Source organism: Macrobrachium nipponense, chromosome 40 (assembly GCF_015104395.2).
Source record: "Macrobrachium nipponense isolate FS-2020 chromosome 40, ASM1510439v2, whole genome shotgun sequence".
Lineage (NCBI taxonomy): Eukaryota > Metazoa > Arthropoda > Malacostraca > Decapoda > Palaemonidae > Macrobrachium > Macrobrachium nipponense.
In genome coordinates, this window is record NC_061101.1 from 33,288,338 (window position 1) to 33,309,664 (window position 21,327).

The 21,327-nt window shown below is 37.9% G+C and overlaps 4 protein-coding genes across 4 annotated transcripts in view; 3 read left to right on the forward strand and 1 right to left on the reverse strand.

The window, feature by feature from the left end:
• Positions 1–1,430, forward strand: part of LOC135212213 (uncharacterized) — a 36,466-nt gene extending 35,036 nt beyond the window's left edge. Inside the window, 2 exon segments of the mRNA XM_064245655.1 lie at positions 304–447; positions 882–1,430. Coding sequence (XP_064101725.1) covers positions 304–447; positions 882–1,043 — 306 coding nt within the window. The 3' untranslated portion in view covers positions 1,044–1,430.
• Positions 1,431–1,676: 246 nt separating this feature from the next.
• Positions 1,677–9,401, reverse strand: LOC135212069 (uncharacterized). Its single transcript, XM_064245418.1, has 4 exons — positions 9,287–9,401; positions 7,585–7,685; positions 2,770–2,923; positions 1,677–1,866 (listed from the first exon to the last, which is right to left on the reverse strand). The coding sequence occupies exons 2-4, from the start codon at positions 7,655–7,657 to the stop codon at positions 1,698–1,700; spliced, it is 396 nt and encodes a 131-aa protein (XP_064101488.1). The 5' UTR covers positions 7,658–7,685; positions 9,287–9,401; the 3' UTR covers positions 1,677–1,697.
• Positions 9,402–11,344: 1,943 nt separating this feature from the next.
• Positions 11,345–21,327, forward strand: part of LOC135211783 (lon protease homolog 2, peroxisomal-like) — a 118,069-nt gene continuing 108,086 nt past the window's right edge. Inside the window, exon 1 of the mRNA XM_064244995.1 lies at positions 11,345–11,426. The gene's annotated coding sequence lies outside the window, so the exon portion shown is untranslated. The remainder of the gene's footprint in view (positions 11,427–21,327) is intronic.
• Positions 11,574–21,327, forward strand: part of LOC135212072 (lon protease homolog 2, peroxisomal-like) — a 249,420-nt gene continuing 239,666 nt past the window's right edge. The window contains 1 exon segment of the mRNA XM_064245420.1: positions 11,574–11,654. The gene's annotated coding sequence lies outside the window, so the exon portion shown is untranslated.

Below are 21,327 nucleotides of genomic sequence, written 5' to 3' on the forward strand. Positions count from 1 at the left end.
ATAAGATATAAAAAATTTGGGGGGATGATACATATTAAAACTTGGGTTGATGTGAATATTGCAGGTGACTTGCACCCTATAGATAATGAATGTCACTCTCTCATCATCCAAATGGATTGTTAATCATACAAATGGATCAAATGTATAACTTGGCCTATGCCGTTTGAACTAAAGCATTGTACAAAAGAAAAAAATTGCTAAGTTGGTACAGTGAAGGGTTTTGTTTTCTTAGATTTATAAAAATAATTTTTTTGCATTCTAAGATTTATTGAAAGCAAATGAAAATTTGATGTTTCTCAACAGTTTGGATTAGTGATTGAGAAGTGTGAACCAAGTTTGCGCCCAGTTTTGACCCTCATGCACCATCTTTTCTTGGTTGATATTGTAGAGAAGAATATGGCAGACTTCATTGCACTTGGCCTGATCTCCCAAGAAACTGCTGCTCAGGTTAGTAGTATTTTGTATGGATTTTATTCATGCCAAATTATTTAAAACATTAAAATGCATTTGGGATCAAATTTATTCCACTAGGTTAAATGAGAATGTGGATAGTTCATAGAACCTACTTGCACTTTTTAATTGTCTGAAATACCTTGGTGTGATATTAATATTGTACCACCTTTAAAGTGATAATGTATTACATGAAGCAAAATGTATTCAGTTTTAAAAATTAGAATCCTTCAGTTTTTCAATAGAGCAATTAGTCTACATGCTTTTGACAATATTCTAAGTTTAAATGAAAATGTTGAGTTGGCTATTCAGGAAAGAATCCCATTTAAATTTAGTGTTATTTTATTTTGTTCTCACTAGAATGTGGAGTAATTTGTAGGACATTGGTGGTTTTAATGTTTAACAAATTTAACATTTTCTCCTATTTCTAGGTTACAGAAATTTCTCGCAAGTTATGCCGAGCCCTGGCACCAGATGCTCTTGCCCTTTGCGATGCCTTTGCCATATCAGATGCAATGCTGTCAGCACCAATAGCTCTAGATTGGGTGAAATATAATGTTGGTGATAATCAGGGAGAACTTGAAGGATTTTAGTTTCATATTTTTCATTCTAATACTATACCACTGCCTGAATTCCACTTAACTGAATTCTACTTAAAACTTCAAAAAGTTAATGCTTCACAACTACACTTTTAGTGCTGTCTCATTAAGTACAAAGAACAACTTTTGTAATCATTAAAACTTTATTAGACCAGAATTTATGAAATGTACAGGAGTTTGATTAACTTGTCTCTTGCCTTTGGTGCCATTAGTAATGGATGTAATTAATCCAATTACTTGGTAATGTAGAAATTCATTCAGACTTCATACTTCCTGGATATTACCCAGTTTTAATCAACATATACAATGCAATTAGGTGTAAGGTTTTATAGCCCATGATGTATTATATAAAAAATAGAGACATATAATTTTATATTCTAACTTTGTTTTATTTCATATCTCTGAAAGTTCCTGCTGGCTTTGTCCATAATAGTCAACCAATTACTTAATTTCTCACATGAATATTAAGTAATATAATTACTTATATTAATATTACAATACCAAATAAGTCCTGAACTTGTATAGCAAAGTTAGACTAAAAATACTGATTAGATCAGTTGCAAAAATAGTTGAGAAAGAAAATATTCCTAAAGTATAAAATATTCAACAGCTTTTTTCATTTTCTTATCCTTCCTGCTACCCACTCTCTCACTCATTTTCCAATTTTTGTCGTCGTCTTACACTTGCAAGAATGTTTTCAAAATTAGTGGTCTTTTTCTTTGCACTACCTTTCAGTCCAGATGTACCTGGTGTTCTTCGTGGAGTTATTCTTACATTTGAAAGTTCTTCATCAAAATCAAAACCAGATGTGTCTATTCTGAAAGTAAAGTACAAGATAAGAGTACAGTAGCTATACTTTGATGCTTTCAGTATATCATATGACTGACAAAAGTATACTGAAGTAAGAATGTTTATACAATCTTAATGGAAAAATAATATTGTATTTAAATCCAACACCTGGAATTCCAGTTCACCTTAAATAAGAACACAGTTTTTCTTATCCACGAAACACTGCCTAACTGCAGCACAAACTATATTGCTTAATTTACTTTTTAATTACAATATCAATCATGATACTAATATGAACTTAGTGTTCTTTATTCCGTAAACATACTTATACATTTTTTATTCTTATTTCATCATTGGAATAGTACTCTATCATCCAGGACTAACCATTAAATATTTTACTCAATATTGGCCCATCTTGTTGCTTGATGTAAATAATGTCAATATCATCCACATGCTAACAATTACATGATATATGACTTTCCTCTGTTTTTCTCCAAAAATTTCTCCAAATTGTCCATCTATTTGCACTATGGAGACTTGCTAACCTCATACTCCTGATCAATAGATCTGTTTACATACGAAGTTTCTAATTTTACTTTGTGTATGAAAGGCATTTTATAACTTCTGTTTCATTCTAAACTGCTATTACTGGCCTCACTGAAATGCTGCTACCTCTGCCAAGTAGGATATGTTTCTGGTCTGTTGTATCTGACTGATAGCATTACATGCAAACCACTGACAGGATTTTAATTAAATTTTGTAACCACCAATGGGCTATCACTTTTGCTAATTAAGTTATGGTGTATACTGAAGAAGATTTGAAAACTTTTTACTATAAAAACCAAGCCACATGCTCATCAATATTCTGAAGTTTATACCTTACAACATATAACTCACTGTGAAGAACTGAAACACCAACTGTTCAACATACTTTGCTTCCTCCTCTTCCTTTTCACTTTCCGAGTCATTCTGTGAGGGTGTTGGTGGTCGTCTTCCAAGCTCCCACTTCCAGGTGATTGGAATGCTACCATCCTTGGCCACAGCTTCATACAATCTTATGATTTCTGAGGGACATGGTTCTAACCCTGAAAAGTCACATTAGTATACTACTATTAGGAAAAATATATATATATTATTGCTGTAGAATGACATGAATTCATGTACACTGGCATTGCATATTGGGGGCAGTAAAGTGGTGTTGTTAAATCATAATTCACTCCATGATCAACTCCTAAGCAAACAATGAGCAAGACGTCACTGCATACTTTAAATATGACATTTTTATAATAAATATTTATATATATTTACCACATAATTACATAGATAAAAGTTTTTAGTATCCTCAGCTAGAGAGGAACAACTAGCAAAATGGCTTCAATTTGTTTATACCAATTGTTCATGCAAGGGGAGGAGGGAGGGTCCAGTCATGTAATTACTTGGTAATTGGCAAGTCCAAAAGTGTCATAATCAAGAAGAAGTAAATATCAAACAAATAATTGTCAAACTCGTGAATAAATAGAGCCTAACTCTATCTAAATATGCCGAAAGGAAAGACAATCCAAGAATACTAAACCAACATGGTGAAATGTCAACGAGAAAGTACGAATTTCAGAACAAAGCTAGAACTAACAACTGTAATACAGCCATCAGAAGCATATTAAAGCCATTTTGCTAATTATTCCTCTCTTTCCCCGAAAGTGAGTGGGCTAGTCATCTAGCCACTAGAAAATAGCGAGACCAGCAAATTTCAAAATTCTAGCTGCCGATACTAGAAACTTTTAGCTATGTAATAACTCGGTAAGTTACTTATATAAAAATCCTTCATTAACATAAAACAAACTGCAAAAGTGAAGGCCATCATTTTGAAAGTCCATTAATGTTACTGAATTCTTTAAAGTTCCATTTATGGGTTCAGATAATGTTTTCACCACTTTTTCTGTCCTGCAGTTTTTCATTTCATTTATACTCCTTTCCATGACTTCCTGGAATTCCAACAAGTCACCATTCTGCTTTTCTAACCAACTGTTCCTTATCCTTTCTCATCTTCCTATCCTTTCTCATCTCATGTCCAAATGATTCGAGCAAAAGAGAGTCCAACACTGAACTGTTATTAAGTGAGAGTAGTACTCTCAAGGGAAACTTCTTGTGAAAAAATGGATGAAACAATGTCTCTTCTCCTCAGGGCAAGTTTAGCCAACAGGTTGGGACTCTAGTGCATTAGGGAAGTCAATGCTGTTCCTCCTGATGCCCATAACTGTACTAGGGCAGGGCACACAAAGTCTGCCGATATGTTCAATCAAAGGTTTAGTCATGAGGTAGCCTGAAGAGATGCCATAGCAACAGACTCATGGCAACAACCTAAAAAGCTAAAAAGGTAGTCGCTCCAGGGGAACTAATTTTTCTGCCCTCAGACTGACTAATCCAACGCAAGAGTAGTCTCTGTAGGGGAGGAGCTTACTTGATCTGCTGAACAGCAAGGAACTCCCTGAAGTACCTACAGGAGGATCTGGGATAGGAATAAAGGAGATAGAGAGGAAGGAAGCGGAGGAATTCAGTTGAGTCACCAGGATATGTTTTTCCTCTGATAAGGCTGGAAAACACATCTTGTCCTGGTTCCTCTTGTATCAAATTTCTCCCACTGAGGAGGAGACAAGCTAGAGCACTCCTTGCGGGGTAAACAGACGACATAAAGCACCCACAAAGATATTCACTCCCTTCACAATGGCATTGGTTATGTTATTTCTTCCTATCAAAGAAAAAACAGCTGAAGTACAATCCACATAAAAAAGCAAAGGAAGTAATACCAACACTCAAACATTCAACAAAAAGGTAGGGAAGAGTGAGCGCAGCAGTAAGTCCACTTCACAACAACAAAACAATTTTAGTGACGGGGTGAGAAAGGGGCATTCCCAACAAAGCCTCATGACCTTCAGTTAAAGACTTTAATACCAAATTCAGAGGGAATTCCAGCATGTGCAGAGGATTCTCCTACATGAAAGGTAATGGTTTTTATTTCCATAGCAAAAAATAAATTTACTTCAAGTATTACTGAACAACTACAAGACAACACAGATTCAAAATTGAATTCTGTAACCAGAGTAGCAGCAGAGATGTGTAGACTCAACAAAAGCCAAAGAAAAGGTGACTGGATTACCAACAGGTGAGTGGGCAGTAACCCACCTAACACCTACCGGCAAGCAACCTTTCATTACATTGTTACCAAACTTGAATGTCCAAACCAGCTGCTGCCAAAGGTATTTCAATTTAAAAGATAAAGGTTTGTATTCTATAAAGAATTAAAAGCTAAATTGGTATGGTTGCCATGAAAGTAATTACAAAGTTTGTTAAGGAGGTGGGGTAAAATAATTAACAAGAATGAGAGAGAGAGAGAGTGTGTAAATATTGCACTTTATTAAAAGTACACTCATTTTGTCTTTAGAGTTTAACTTAAAACCTAAATATTAACCCCTTGGGATTCTGATGACAATTATAACCATAATCCAATTCCGGAATCTCTGATGACAAGTACTTCATCTGAAGAAATTTTTGTACAGTAAAAATCATAAAAAACATCATAGCAATAAAATTTGAATATAGGAAGTTTGGAGGCTTCTATTTGCTCTGGAGATTGATATACAGGTATGTTCAATAAGTAATGAGAAAATGTCAGGCGAGAGACACTAAATATGATTTGGTCAAAATACTACTTCATGGTGAAGTACACATACATACATACATATATTCTAAAAAATGACAAACTGGCAAAGTGCAGCGGTGAACGTGGTGGAACCAGTCTGATCCGGTTTGCCAATCTGTGAACACTTGTCAAAATGCATGGAAACATGGAGCAATGTTACACCATCAAATTTTGTGTTAAACTTAAGAAAACCAAACAAGAAGCTTATGGAATGTTAAAGGAGGCCTATGGGGATGAACAGATGAGCCAAGCAAGTTTCCATCGGTGGTTTAACAGATTTTCTGACGGAAATGAACAGGTTGAGGATGAACCCAGATCTGGAGCACCGAAAAGTGCACGCAAGGAGGAAAACATTGAGGAAGTGCAAAGGTTAGTAATGCAAGACCCTCGAATATCTGTGTGGATGCTATCTGAAGCTCTTGGTATTAGTATTGGTACAGTATAGAGACAGTTCTGACTGAAGATCTGAAGCTCCACAAAGTCTGTGCCAAGTTCGTGCCAAAGATCCTGTCTGACGACCAGAGGCAGTTTCGTGTGGAATCTTACACTGACACTCTCGAAATGATAGAGGCTGATTTAGGTCTCCTGAATAAAGTAGTGACTTGCGATGAGAGTTGGGTGTTCACCTACGACCCTGAGAGCAAACGTCAGAGTGCTCAGTGGAAGCACGCGACCTCCCCCAGACCCAAAAAGGCAAAGATGAGCAGGTCGCAAGAGAAGGCCATGGTTATTCCTTTCTTTGACTCCCAGGGGCTCATTCACGTTCAGTGGGTTCCTCAGGGTCAAACCGTCAAAGAGGAATATTACCTTACTGTTCTGAAAAGGATCAGGGACAAGATGAGGAAGAAGAGGCCTCAGCAGTTGAGGAGTGGTCAGTGGTGGTTCCACCAGGACAATGCCCCATGCCACAAGTCAACGCTGGTGACCTGGATGGCCGGCAGGGGAATGAAAGTGGTACAACACCCACCCTACAGCCCTGACCTAGCCCCTTGCGACTTCTTCCTATTCCCACACATGAAAGACAGCCTCAGGGGAACCAGATTCCAGTCAACAGAGGAGCTGAAAGAGGCATCGGAAAGTTACCTAAAGGGACTACTGAAAAAGGAGTTTGAGGAGGTGTTCCAGGATTGGGGAGACGCATGCAGAAGTGTGTAGCTGCGAGAGGCAATTATTTTGAAGGAGACAAAGTTGTGTAATCCTATGAAAATAAATAGCGTCTCTCCTGACATTTTCTCATTACTTATTGAACATACCTTGTATATAATAATTTACAGCAAATTTGAAAAACAAGTGACATAAATTGTTACTCTGCTTGCCACTCAAGTAAACCTTACATTTTTCTAAGGCTTTGCAGTATCATACTTGGCTCAATTAGTAATGAATATCATATCAATGGCAAGGCAATTAATCATACTTTACAATGTGTTAAATGAAATTGGATATCTCTCTTGTCTGATTTCTTGTAAATATTTTTAAGTAACCGTTTTTCATTACAGTTAACTTTACTCATGATATCAATGTTTCTTATTTTTTCAAAACATACAATGAAAATACACTCTCCAGCTTTAAAATGACACCAAATTCATTAATGCAGCACAAGGTCTAAAGTTACAAAGTTATCAAAGAAAATTATTGTTAAGTACTTTTGCTCATTCAATGAAGGAAGAGTGTTCTGGCACAGACAGATTTTGACATCTGTCTGCCCTCTGCCTCCCAAATGGGTTAACATGCTCTCAATGATTTGGAGAAATTAAATTAACCCATGCTTAAGTACAACACCGCTCATAAGAATGTTTGTCTCAACTTTCACCAATACTGTATTACACCCTAGGCTAAATTCTTTGATGGACAGATTTACTTCCGCTAGATTGTAGTAGCACTAACAAATTATATCTGGCAGAAATACATTCAAAGAATAAAAACCAACCGAAGTTCAGTGCGGAATTAACACTCAAGAATTGCCAGGCAGCACAATATTTATTCTACTTTATATGAAACATTCAAAAGAGTCTTCAGTGATTTTAGCACATGGTATAAAAATGAGCTTACCATTTGATGTTACTGAAAAGGCCTTGTCAACTTCATCATCACTACATTCCACTTGAAAATTATCTTCATCCATTACTTATGTTGGCAGACTGATCTGTTTCCTGTAAATAAATTGGGAATTACAGTACTGGAGAAAATGTTCATTATACAGGAGTATTTCCAGTGCCTGCTTGAAACAGCAGTTGAAATTTGGTAACAATGTAGTTAACTGGAGGTAGTCAGCACTCCCACAGTCTTCATTCTGCACCAGAACCATGAAGTAGGATCATGATGACAATGAAATTTGTGACAAAATGAAAAATTTGAAAAGTCATTAGTATTTTCATAGGTATAAAAACAAGAGCCTTTTATACAACAGTACTCTTGAATGTGAGCAAGAGATAGGTTCAGTTTGGACAGACTGTACGTATTAAGTTTTTTGTCAATTTTAATCATATTGCATATGTATACCTCCCAGGTTGGTTTAAACTACCTCAGAAATAACTGGAAATATTGAAAAAACTTAAAAATGGAGGGGGGGGGGAGAAGGCCCCATCCAAGCAAGTCGAGGAGCAATGCCCTAGGTTAGGTTAGTTTAAAGGAAGGTTAAGTTTGAATTTATATAATAAAGTTTTTTGGGCAATTTTTTTTCCAAAAACAACATACTTTTAAACCCCAGTCTGCAATTGACTAAGTTCGCTAGCCTACACCTAACCATCAATTCCAGGCATAGATGTCGAACTCATCGTATTTGCATCAAAAACTCTCAAGGAAAGTAGGCTACTCAGTATAGCCTATTTTATAAAATGTTACCCTAGTGCATAATATTGGTTTGAAACATTATACAGGATAAAATCTGAATAAGAACTACCCATTCAATTTTACTCAATCTGAGTTAGCTTATCCCCCAGCCAAAAATCCCCTTTCCCACAATGGTTCTAAAAAGTGTATGATACCTATGAAGGCAGGGTTCACTATCTAGGTAAAAACATAGGATGGATATATTTTAAGTAAACCAATATGCAATACTACTATCCTATATTTTACATAGTATGTACACGGTTATTCACTTAGGTAGTTAAAAGTAAACAGCTAGCCTAAGTCTGTTAGCATAGATTAGAGTAAAATACCAAATGGCTGGCCTCTACCATAGCGCGACCACCTTCGAGAAAATCGGAAATTACGGCCTAAATTTGTGACTTGGGAGAAAAAATCTTACTTCGAGAGGAAAGTAGAGGTCTTGAGGCATTGCTTCGACAGACGCTGGCTCTTAGCTAATGTCTATCCTGGGGTACAGGATGTGTTAAAGTACTTTTTCGGGAAGCTGGTCGCGCTACGGTAGAGAGCAGCCATTCGGTATTTTACCCTATACAGTCTAGGTACTAGCCTTATATTGGACTTGTAAAGTAAAACTTAGGCTAGGGCAAAGAGCAAACACTGGGACCAGAGTTCACTCTGTGCTTTAAAAAGCTAGCTAGGTAGCCTAATGTTGAAAAAATTGTTGGGAAGGTAGACTGTAAACATTAAGATGGAAGAACAAGAATATGAATGGAGTATAAGTAGCTATCTACCTAGGTATCCTGGCCTAGACTGCCTACCTAATGGTTGGCGTCAAGTTCTTTGCCCTAAAGTACCTGATAGCATCCACTAAAGCCAACCCTGTATCTAGCTAGGCTTTGAATACATACTGATTATGAGATTATCGGCAGTAGAAGTTACCTACAATTTATTACGAAAGGACAATTTGTCTCTGCAAGTAGTAGATAGGCATCGAGGTTTTGACTAAGGTACTCAGTCTCTGACAGTCTGACTCGTAGTAGTAGTAGTAGTAGTAGTAGTAGTAGGTGGGATATGCCTTTGAAACGGCTCCCTTGCTTCTTTTATTACTCCTTTGTGTTTGTTTGAGTTTCTATATACATTAGATAAATTTTGCCTTTAGCTGTAATATTTGCTTATTTTCTCTATAGTACCTACCATATATGTTTGTTAAACTCTCATATTCGATGTCCTCTCCGGACAGATCTGAGAGTAAGATGTTAGCTATTAGCTCTTCTTTATCTTGATATGGTTGCTGCGTGAATATGAATGCAGTTCATACTGTTGTGCGGTGGACAATAAAAAGTAAGAAAATTTGTTAAAGGATATCAAATACCTCTTCACAATATAAACATTTACTTTCTTCCCCTTTAATCTTTTCCTATAATTTGGGTCTAGCATGTTCACTTTAGCTCTGCTAATCAGCGTGGTTTTCGGATTCCACAATAATTAATTGTTGGCTGAACAGATTCTTCATTTCACAGCTTGCAACAGTTACAGACTGCCTTAGGGAGAGGTTTTGTGCTGGTATTAGGATGGCATAATTTAAATCAATCGATCTACCAATTGTCGACTAGTTCTTTCAGAGCTTTTGTGAGGAGATTTTCTCGCTGAGTGCTTTTGAAGCTGAAATGAAACAAAACTGCTGGTTTTTTTTTTAACTGATTGTGTCGTAATAAAAATCACTATACTATTGATAGTTAATATAGGATATGGTTGATGCGTTGCATTATGAGAAAACTGTATTTATAGAAGGCCTGAATGATGATAATGAAAAAAATTGTGGCTTTGTCCTAACTGTTTAGATAGACCATATCCGATTGTGAATAACAGCAAAACAAATGCAGATTGCAATTAACTGAGTTGAAGGATGAAACTGATAGTGTTACGAGATACGGGAACATTAATCTCTTGAGAATACACGTGTAATATATGTGTATGTTTGTGCAAGTCGATTAAAACACTTCAATTTTTTACCACTCCTTTTATTTGATTATAAACATACAGAATTTTGAATTTTGTCTTTTCTTTCTGGCAATGATAGTGTTGACCCATGCACCTAAAACTTAGGGATACGGACAGAATCACAATGTGACGTCTTTCGATTTCGAAGAACAGAAATGCCAGCAATATTCTACTGCGCAGGAAAAGGTCCCGTGTCGTATCTGTGGTGCATAAACCTTATCACTTGTAAGATGTTATATCTATAAACCCATTTCATGCGTTATAGTTTTATGTTATATGTACCATACGACTGTGCACTCCTACATGAAGATAAGGCAATGCCTATTGCAGGAATACATCTAGACCTAACTGTTGGGGCCAGGTCATATGAACATCTCCTCCATGTGTCCCCCTTAACCTTTAGTATACATATACAATGCCTATACCTTGTATCCCGTGCTGGCACATGCCCTGCTTCAGTTTGCAAAGTCGGTCCTGCGCAACAAAAGTAGAAGAGTCTGGTAAAAGAGGAAAGGATTCTCAAATAAACTGAAACACGATGTACTGCCTGCTAGCATGGTCTGTTGCTTTTCAGCAGCCCGTAAATGAGCACTATCTTGATGCTAAACATTTAAATGCATAAGCCCTTTTTAGGGTTTAAGAGTAATAATATTGCGCTTTGACGGCTGTACAGAAATTGTTTATACAATTTGTAATAATTGTACGATATTAACTTCATTGACAACAGTAAAAGGCTAACGATTACTTAACTACTTAATTGTCACTTCTTATTTGAGAATATCCAGATAGATATTTCCGTATAATAAAGTCAAGGTGACAAGTATCTTTTCGTGTTGATATGGATACAGACTGTCAATAAAAGTAGCATTCATTTTATCATCTTAACTAGAGCGCATGAGTGGCACATGAAATAGATTAACCCGAATGTTCTAAGTTCAAAGTCCAGGTTACATCACGGATCCGAACGACTTAGCAACGAACAGCTTACTCGTCGAACAGGTTTCAACGTAAAGCTACAGGTTAGCTATCAGCTGTGAGACTGAAGTTGTCAACGTTGGGTCACTTAGCCATTTTTCTTAATTGTAAATACCTAATTAGTATGTGCATGTATAGCCTAAGTATATAGGTACCTAACAGTATCAAAATTAATCTGTCATTTTACAAGGTTTTGTTTATTAATGAATCACTGCCCTTCCGATCAAATTTAGTACTACTTACTAGTAATCCTAATTGACGTGGTTGTGCCTATAAAAAAAAATAGTCTACTGACTGAGGCCAAGGCCTCTTAACTAGGTCTACTTAGTATTTAGGTAATTCTAAGCATTTATTCAGTGGTAGGCCACTGCATTATCGGGCTACAAGGTTAGGGTAGCCTCATTTACCTACTACCTATGTATGATTTGCGATTAGGTACCTATATAATTTTTTTTTATTTAAAAGCGTGAACTTAATGCACTTAAGATTTGATAGCCTAATAGGCTAGCTACCTAGAGTATAGTCTAGTAGGCTATATCCTTTTCCATAGGGGTTAGTGCCGTCAGCGCACCTCATGTGGTGCTTTACTTAAAGGGTCTTTGCAGTGTCCCTTTGCCCCCTGGCAGCAACGTCTTTCATACCTTTTACTGTATAGGGTAAAACATCAAAGCAGGCCCGCCACGGCAGGCAGCTACCATCAGTGCAAAGCCACCCCTCCGAAAAAGAGCAATTATAACGCGTCCTGACACCCGAGATGGGCATCAGTCGCGACTTGTTGTTGGTGAAAGAAACGGAGCTAAAGACCTCTACTCTCCTTTCGAAGTAAGTATTTTCCCCAAAGTTAGAAATTAAGGCCAAATTTTAAGATTTAAACAAAAAGATTTAAACAGAGGGGTACTGAAAATGGCGCCCACGCAGTGGAAAATCTCACCAAAACGCGTTCAACATTTTTACTTACAACTCGAGGTATTTAGAAGATTGACGCCATCTCGATGTTTACGGAGTAGCTTGTGTCAATAAACTAACCATTTCCTGTGATAAATCCGCACACCACTTGTACCACAGACGCTGGAGCACTTTTTATCACAACAATCGAACACGATTTCTCATCAACAACAAGCCAGGCGTAAACAGCTGTGGGGGTAGAAGATGACGAGAAGCTGTGCTCTTGGCTAATTTTTAAATAAGTAGTAAAACATCAATATTTTACATATTTATGATGATTAATTTGAAAATATTCGTTATTGTTGAAAAAGTAACTCGACTCTGACTCAAATTTAAGTAATTATTTTTTCTGAATTAGAACGTTCTTTCAAGTTCTGTATTATGACGTCACGACATCTTGACTTTCGTACCTATTGTAAATAATTGCTATACTCAACTGTCATTGCAGAACAGTTACCAGTTATTCATGCAGATGTTATCAGCTATACATGTAATTGTTATAATCGTAATGCGGGCCGATATATATCTTTATTATTTACTTTTTGGATATATGAAGATGTTTTACTGCTGGATTATCGCCGTAGTGTGACGCAATCGTTTTCGGTCCATGGGCCTCTTGTCTGTTTTCGCACCATAAGAAATTATGGGGCCGAATTTGCAATGACCAGAAAGTCGTTAAAAGAGGAAAGTTAGCATTGAGGGGCATATGTTTTGACTGAGAAAAATACAAATTTATTCAATAGCTATGCTTGTTAAAAAAGGAAAATTACTTGGTTATAAAAAACTTGATTGAACCAAAAACTAAGCAGCATGTCTACTATGGGTTTCAGAGACAGTGCAAGCCACGTTTTTTTTGGGCAATACCTATTTCTGTAACGAACACTCTTAACAGAACGAGATTTTGCTATAGTGCATTACACCCAGTGCCGTAATATAAGGGTATCGTGAATCACTAATCGTAAAGAATAACGACACTTGTCCTTGTACCAAGAGACAAAAACTCCATTATGCAGAAATGGATACGAACACGCGTATAAAGCTCCACCTACCCTCTCCCCAACCCCCCCCCAACCCCTCCACCGCCATCCCTTTTCTTTTTTTTTTCTTCGTTCCTCCTCACCTTTCTTTCTCTCTCTCTCTCTCTCTCTCTCTCTCTCTCTCTCTCTCTCTCTCTCTCTCTCTCTCTCTCTGTGCCGCCATTCGGTATGTGTTGACCCTCCAAACTGGGTATAGACTACACACAAAACGTTGAAATTGGTGAAATTAGGCTATGTATTGGAAGTATATATACATAAATATTAAAGCAATTTTATCATTATTGCATTACTATGACAACTAGAATTCATGGAAAAACAGTTTGATAACCTGTTTAAGGCGTCACCCACGTAACAATACGTTAACCGCGTATCTACTCGGTTGCGCCTTCAACGGGATATTACGTTCAAGACTTTAACTGTGCTTGTCAAGCCGTCAGCCCGTAATAATACGTTTACTCGTATAGAAAGTGTAGGAACATCATTTGGTAACACTCTCAGCACATGGGAAACTTATTTCCAGCCTGGCAAAACTCTTTCTGGTGGTCGCTTATGCTAGAAAACTGCCTGTCCCTGTTGGTTTTCTTTCAATACGCTTCGGGCGTTTATCGAGACAAATTGGATTTCGCGTCTTTCACAATGAATGTCCCAAAGAGGAGGCATATTTCTTTAGGTGAGATCAATCAAATACTAGATGAGGATGTGATATTGATAACCTATTTGATGATGAGAGCTCTAGTTCTGAATCCTCCAGTGATGATACAAACTTTTCTTCCAATTGCGGGAGTGAAGATGACTTTTCTTTGCCGAGTGACTGGACTCCGAGAGAGAGAGAGAGAGAGAGAGAGAGAGAGAGAGAGAGAGAGAGAGAGAGAGAGAGAGAATTTCCTACAGTTAATTACAGTATGAATAACAAGCATAAAAATCAATATTAACTTTGAAAAACTATCATCAGTGCTATGATCGCTGATTACAAAAAAAGCGTGACGGTACGTTAGCAGCGAGCTCATCAGGGGCGGACGCTTAACAGGATAATGGAACGGCGTATGTGTGAAGCCTCCACTAATGTGGCAACGATGATTTTGCCATTCTTAGCATGCAAACTTAAAGCATGCAAACATTAAAGGTTACATTATTTCTGGCATACGAGATTTAAGAAATTCAAAATACTAATAAAAGACTGAAATCAATGAAAAGTGCTAGCAAAAAAAAAGACAAAAAAAAAAAAAGCAAAAAAAAAAAAAAACGTAGTCGTTCCTCTATGCACTTTTCCGTATTCGTTCCTCTATGTTTTCGGCAGCCAGATGTACGAAAACGTTAGAAACATTTGATTTTATCTACGTTAGAAATATCTGTAATTTTCGGGGTAATTTGGTTGCAAAAAAAAGGGATAATATACATGGAATTAAATCAAAAATTTTTTAATAACAATGTAAAAAATTTAAACTAAATAACGAGTAAAGTAACACAGTTTTAGGGAATAAAAACTTTGCAGTTTTCGTCGTCTGTCGTCGTCTGCTGTTTGTAATTGTGTTTATGGCGCGCGCGCTTAGAAACCAGGAACAGCAACGGGTTTTAAAGTGCAATGTGGAGTGAACTGAGACCAAAATGTGTATAACAATCAATAAGCACTGTGGAGTTTCAGTTGTGATGGCAGTAAGGATAAAACCGCCGATTACAAGGTAAGAATGAATTCAGTTCCAACCATAACCCCGGGAATAACAAGTTTCATACTTTCACTAATATAGGCAACAAAATGTGTTTATTGTGCTGATTACAACTGCAATCTTGAGTAAGATCAATAAACGTTACATACATACGCTAACATTGTTCAAATGAGTGCTGGGAAGGCTGGGGAAAGATGGGTGCCGTCACTGATGAGAACCGTCCATGAAAAACGTAGCCGCCATATTGGATTTCAAACTGCCTTGAAAACATATTTTACGAAGAGCTCACATGCTTATTTTAGTTCGTATGGGGCTTTCATATATCACAATATGTTGACGAAACTTCAGTCTTTTAAATGGTATGCTTAGAGTTGCAATTGTATTCATGTTTCACCAATTAAATATCGAGTGAATAAGACCCGTCTACCGTGATGAGGGTTGGCCTGTACTGATGTTTCCCCCTAGTAGCTAGCCTATCCGTTCATATTCTCTTCCATCTTACTTTCCAACCTCTGTAACATTTGATTCATAGTAGTAGTGCAACTGTGAGGTTTTCCTCCTGTTACACCTTTCTAACCTTTAATATAGGCTACCTACTGTCAATTTCCCTTTCTCCATTGAATGACCTCATAGCAGGTCGGAGGGTAAAACTTTAATGGTATTTCTATAGAAGCACTCCGCACGGACTGCAAGGAAACGTAACCGCGGATACGACATCCACTAGGGATTGGGCCGTCCAATGTATTTCACCGTGTTTAGTACTGGACCCTGGGGGTTAATTACAGTCGTCTGAATAAATATTAGTACTTAAAATTCTTGTTCAGTAAGTAGGCTAAAACTGTATAGAAAAACCGCAGCTGCCATAGTCTAGGCCGCCGCGAATAAGTACCCTAGATCTGCCAATTTTATATACTTGTGTTGCACAGCCTGATTCCCATCAGTTGCAAACCAGGGAGGATTACTGCCTTTCTCCCCCCCCCGGCCAAGACCAGGCATTATACGAAAGGTAATGTCCATTTATGTATGAGGAACCTGTCCCGGTTGACGACTGGCGGGAATCAGGCCTCGCAACGAAAGTAAAGTTTTACTGGTCCCAGTGCTTGGCCTTTAGCCTAAATTCTATTTTCGGTTCAATCCCATTTTGTGACCCACAGTAGACTGACATCCTATTTTGTGACCTAAAGTAGATTGACTTCTCATTTTGTGACCTACGGTAGACAGACAAACTATTTTGTGACCTACAGAAGATTGACTTCCATTTTGTGACCTACAGTATACTGATATCCTATTTTGTGACCTAAAGTAGATTGACTTCCCATTTTGTGACCTACAGTAGATTGACTAACCATTTTGTGACCTACAGTAGATTGGCATTCCATTTTGTGACCTAAAGTAGATTGACATTCCATTTTCTGACCCACAGTAGGTTGACATCCCCTTTTGGGGTCTACAGTAGACTGATATCCTATTTTTGACTTGCAGTAGACTTACATTACATTGTGTGACCTTTAGTAGACTGACATCCTATTTTGTTACATACATACTGTAGAGTGAAATCTCATCTTGTGACCCACAGTAGGTTGACATCCCATTTTGAGACTGACGTAACATTTCCTGACCTACAGTAGATCGACATTCAATTTTTTACCCACGTTAAAAAAAAAGGGAAAAAGTTTCATGCCGAGGTCTTCCTTAGTACCATCAGTAAAAGAAAAATGGTAAAGATCTCGGTAACGGTAAATTTGCCGTAGAGCACAAATTTCATAATGTAATCTTGTTGAGGAGACTTAAGATCACAGAAATACAAAAAAATTGGTGCAAATTCTGTAGGGGAGCTCTTTATTGCAAGGTGCAAACCATGATTGAAATTGTAACACTTTTTGACCATGGTTGAGAGCAGATGTGTATATGTTGTGCTCGAAATGCCAAGGTTGTTGAAACTTACTTCTTATCTTTTATGTTTATGGTGTTTATTGTGTTTTGGTAATAAAAGGAGGATGGCCTGCCTTGCCTTGCCTCAGTCCCTGCTCATTTTGCTCTGGCTCAGTCCAAGTTGGTACATGAGTGAAGGTAGTTGACCCAGACCTGTACCAAGGGAAGGGAGAGGGTGTTGAACAACCCCCCAAAAAAATTTCTGTTAGTCAATATTTTCTATGATTACTGACTATCCTTTTCATTGAACTGTACTTACAAAGTAGTAAATAACAATCTTGTATGTGATGTATGCATCACATACATATTCTTTAGAATATTTAATTATTGCCTTTTGTGAAGTTAAAGTATATAACATAGCAAATAAAGCAATGAAATTTGTTAACTAAAGTCAGTACTTTGAATAACATCTAATCAGGTAGAAGGGCATAGACCGCATACCCAATTTTTCTTCTTAATATAACTAAAATAACATTTTCAAGAGTTTCATCTTGTATATACCTAAATATATGCAATGACATTTATAATTGAAAAGGTCCAGTTTTGGGAAAAAACGACACCCCTATAAAAAAACTCTAGGTACGGGCCTGTGACCAGAGTGCACACACTGACAGTGATGGCTTATTGTGGTTGCAGGGCCCTCCCATGTTGCACCTTCATCAGCCCATCTCCCAGGGGGGATTGTAATGCATGCACTTGGGTTGTCACCACTGAGTCAGCTCAGCTGTTCCTGGTAGTATTTAGATAAAGGATGTGGCCTTCCTTTGGAATTCTAGGTGACATTTCATTAACTGTTTGTTCCTGTGAAAATACAGTGCATTGCCTTTTACACAAGGGTAACCTTCAGTGCAAGCTGGAGCTGTTGTACTTGGCAACAAGGTGGTGATGGGAGTTGGTGAGGTAGTATCTTTCACTCGACCTCATACTATTCCTACTCACTTTACCTTCAGCTGTTGAACAAAACAGATGTGCTTAATTCACTGTTTACATAGTGTGATTGTTTGATAATTGGATGAGTAGGCTGCTACACTTTCTTGCTTTGTATTTAATGTTTACTTTTTATTTGTTTGTTTTTGTTTTCTTGCTGTGGAGTAAAATATGATGAATGCTGTTGCAAGGGATGCAGATGTCCTGGCTTGTGGCCACTTATTGTTTTCTGCAGTAATAGCAACTGATAAGTACAGTCTATTTGTCTTTCTGTAGGGGGAAGGTATGCTCCTATTCTTCCCTCTGCAGGGAGTGTGCTGGCATGTCTTCTTTGCAGTGGGAGAAGTTTGGCATGTGGAGGAGGAAGGACTAGGGGCATTCACCTGCATTCTGGCGGGTTGGGGATACGCAAGGCAGCTCCAACCAATCTTCCTGCATCTCTGCGCTGTCCCCAGACCACTGGGACTAACAATGGGGTAGATTCTTCCTAACGATTGTCTTCAGAGGTCCGTAGAGGAGAGTCAGCACTGGCTTTTCACATGGTGTATTTTCTGTGAACACCTGCAGACAGTGCTCTCACATGGGGGAGCAGTCTCTTGTTTTCTTCCACCTTTCATGTGCATTGTTCACCGTGCAAGCGTGAGGTGTGTGGGGTTGGTGGTGCATGCATTGATTCCTCCTCATGTTTATGAGGTTGGTGGCTACAAGTATGAGGGCAAGACGGTAGAAGGGTTGAAGTCTGAACTCACCTCTGACAGTTCTGAACTTAACTCTTGACTGTAACTCTGCTAGATCTCTTATAGACCATGGGCCCGTCCTAGAACCCCCTTTCCCTCAGGGATTTTTTTTTTTTTCGTCATAGAATCAGAATCTGCTTGTCTACACTTCAGCTGTTGGTGATTTTGGCTGTAATGGCAGCCATTTTGATTTCATATTTGGGCACAAAGGGAAAAAATATATTTCCAAGAATTTTTTGCTTATATCTGTGAGATCTATATTTTCGTAGGTTTTTTGGGGGGCAAGGAATTCATTTTTTATAATTCTAAAGCCTTGATCATCAATGTTTATCAAAGTACTTGGTAATACTAAAATTGACGATTGCAGAGAATTTATCAATTATGAGTGTTCACAAAAGTTCTCATGAGGCTTTAGAGAGCATTCTTTTGCAAAGTTTTGAATCAAATGTAACAAGCCTCTGGAAAGAAAGAACTCGGGATATAATGGAACATCTTGCATAATCCCCATGTGGAGAATTGCTGGACGAAGCATTGGCCAATGAAGATTGTACTGCAATGATTCAACAATATGTATAATATTTTTAAAGAAGTCAGAATAATAGTGCATGGGACAATATTTTTAAAGAAATCAGAAGAGAAGTGCATGGGTAAAAAAAAACGGGCAAGTTTTGGATTGATTACATGGACGAGGTCCTGTTTTTGCACTTCCAGAGGGCAACTATAGAGAGCAACTTGTATGTATACTTACCAAGTAACTACAGAGTCGGTGCCCATTCTCCTCCACGCTAATGGACATAAGGCATGAACAAATTCAGCTTTCTGTATGTACACAATTGTTTGAGGCATTGCCCACAAAATTTTTAATTCAAACTGTTGTTAAAGTGGAACTCAGAGATATGTAATTACGTACTTGGTAAGTATGTAAAAAAAAAATTTATTTTATCATAAATTTTTTAACATACTTACCAAGTACATAATTACATAATCTGTAAGTTCCACTATTCAACAGTTTAAATTAAAAATTTTGTGGGCAATGCCTCAAACAATTGTGTACATACAGAAAGCTGAGTTTGTTCATGCCTTATGTCCATTAGCGTGAGGAGATTGGGCACCGATTCTGTAGTTACTTGGTAAGTATACTACAAAGTTGCTCTCTATAGTTGCCCTCTGGAAGTGCAAAACAGGAACCTTGTCCATGTAATCAATCCAAAACTTGCCTGTTTTCCCCTGCCCTCCTCTTCTGATTTCTTTAAAAATTTTGTCTCATGCACTACTATTCTGACTTCTTTAAAAATATTATATTGTTGAATCATTGTGTAGTACAATCTTCATTGGTCAATGCTTCATCCAGCAATTCTCCAAATGGGGATTATGCAAGATGTTCCATTATATCCCGAGTTCTTTCTTTCCAGAGGCTTGTTACATTTTATTCAAAACTTTGTGAAAGAAGAATCTCTCTAAAGCCTCATGAATACTCTTGTGAAACAATTGTGTACATACAGAAAGCTCAGGTTTGTTCATGCCTTATGTCCATAAGCCCGGAGGAGAATGGGGCACCTATTCTGTAGTAACTTAAATTCATGTTTAAAGGCAGCTTTGGCTAAACGGTGAATTTTGGTAAGGCCCGTCCATGCGTAGCTCTCCCTCTGGCAGTGCAAAGAAGATAGGAAATGGGAAGAAGGGAGGAGGTTGCTAAAGGGTGGCGGTCCCCCTCCTCCAGTACCATAAGTAGGGACTAGCTTGCCATTTGCCTATGTGGCAGGAGCAGGGAACGGAGCTGTGGGTCATAGCAGTCGTATGGAAAAGGCATGGGCATCTGTTCAAGACTGTTTGTCCTCCCTTCTTGGATATGTGGAACAAGTTCCACTTCTGTCTTTCAAGTTTGCAGATGGCCCTGTCAGCATAGGTGGAAGTGATGGAGAAGGGTGCCATAGAAGTTGTAGCATGCAAGTCCCAGGGTTCATACAGTTTGATTTTCTTAATGGAAGAGACTGGTAGTGAAGTAGGGAGAGTGACGAGTATTCACTTGCTCAACCCCCAGAAGCACCACTTGTTACTAAGTTCAACAGCCACTCAAGTCATGCTGAAGAGTAGCCCACTCCTTTGTAAAAGGCGGCTATGGTTTGTATTTTTAAGAAAAATACAAATTACAAAAAATATATAATTATATTTTTATTGAACTGTTTCTGTTTGCCAAAGGAAAATTATGGTGATAGTTGAGTAAGAGGATGTATCCTCCACTCACTCTGCTGCTGCTAGTTAACTGGCATGTTACTAAGGTACATTGATCAGACAAGCTGTGCCAAAGGAGATCCAAATAAAGATTTCAGGTTTGTATACCAATGAAAAATGCAAATTACATATCTTGAATCTGGAATTTTTTAGTAAATTTGCTATTTTGTACATGAACTTTCCTGTCAGATATATACTTAGCTATACGTCTCTGACGTCACGACAGAATTCAAAACTCGCGGCACACGCGACAGGTAGGTCAGGTGATCTACCTACCCGCCGCTGGGTGGCGGATGTAAGAACCAATCTCCCTTTCAGTCAGAATTTTTTCTGTCGCCGGTGACGACTACACCTGTGGTTGTTACCTCCTGACAGCTTTATTCATTTCTCGTTGCCGTGGATTTATTTGGACTGACTTTCGGTGAAGTACCTGATCTTGTTGGCTTGGCATACGCATTGGTGGATTGTTTTGGATATTGATTTGGATTTTCTTTGATTTTCGAGATGTCTGAGTTAGAGGTAAGAAATCTTCTA

Coding starts and splice junctions, on each gene's coding strand:
- LOC135212069 (XM_064245418.1), bottom strand. CDS start 7,657: ATGGATGAAGATAATTTTCAAGTGGAATGTAGTGATGATGAAGTTGAC. Junction 2,924..7,584: donor CTTTTCAGTAACATCAAATG/GTAAGCTCATTT, acceptor GTGACTTTTCAG/GGTTAGAACCATGTCCCTCA. Junction 1,867..2,769: donor AAGGAAGAGGAGGAAGCAAA/GTATGTTGAACA, acceptor CTTTACTTTCAG/AATAGACACATCTGGTTTTG.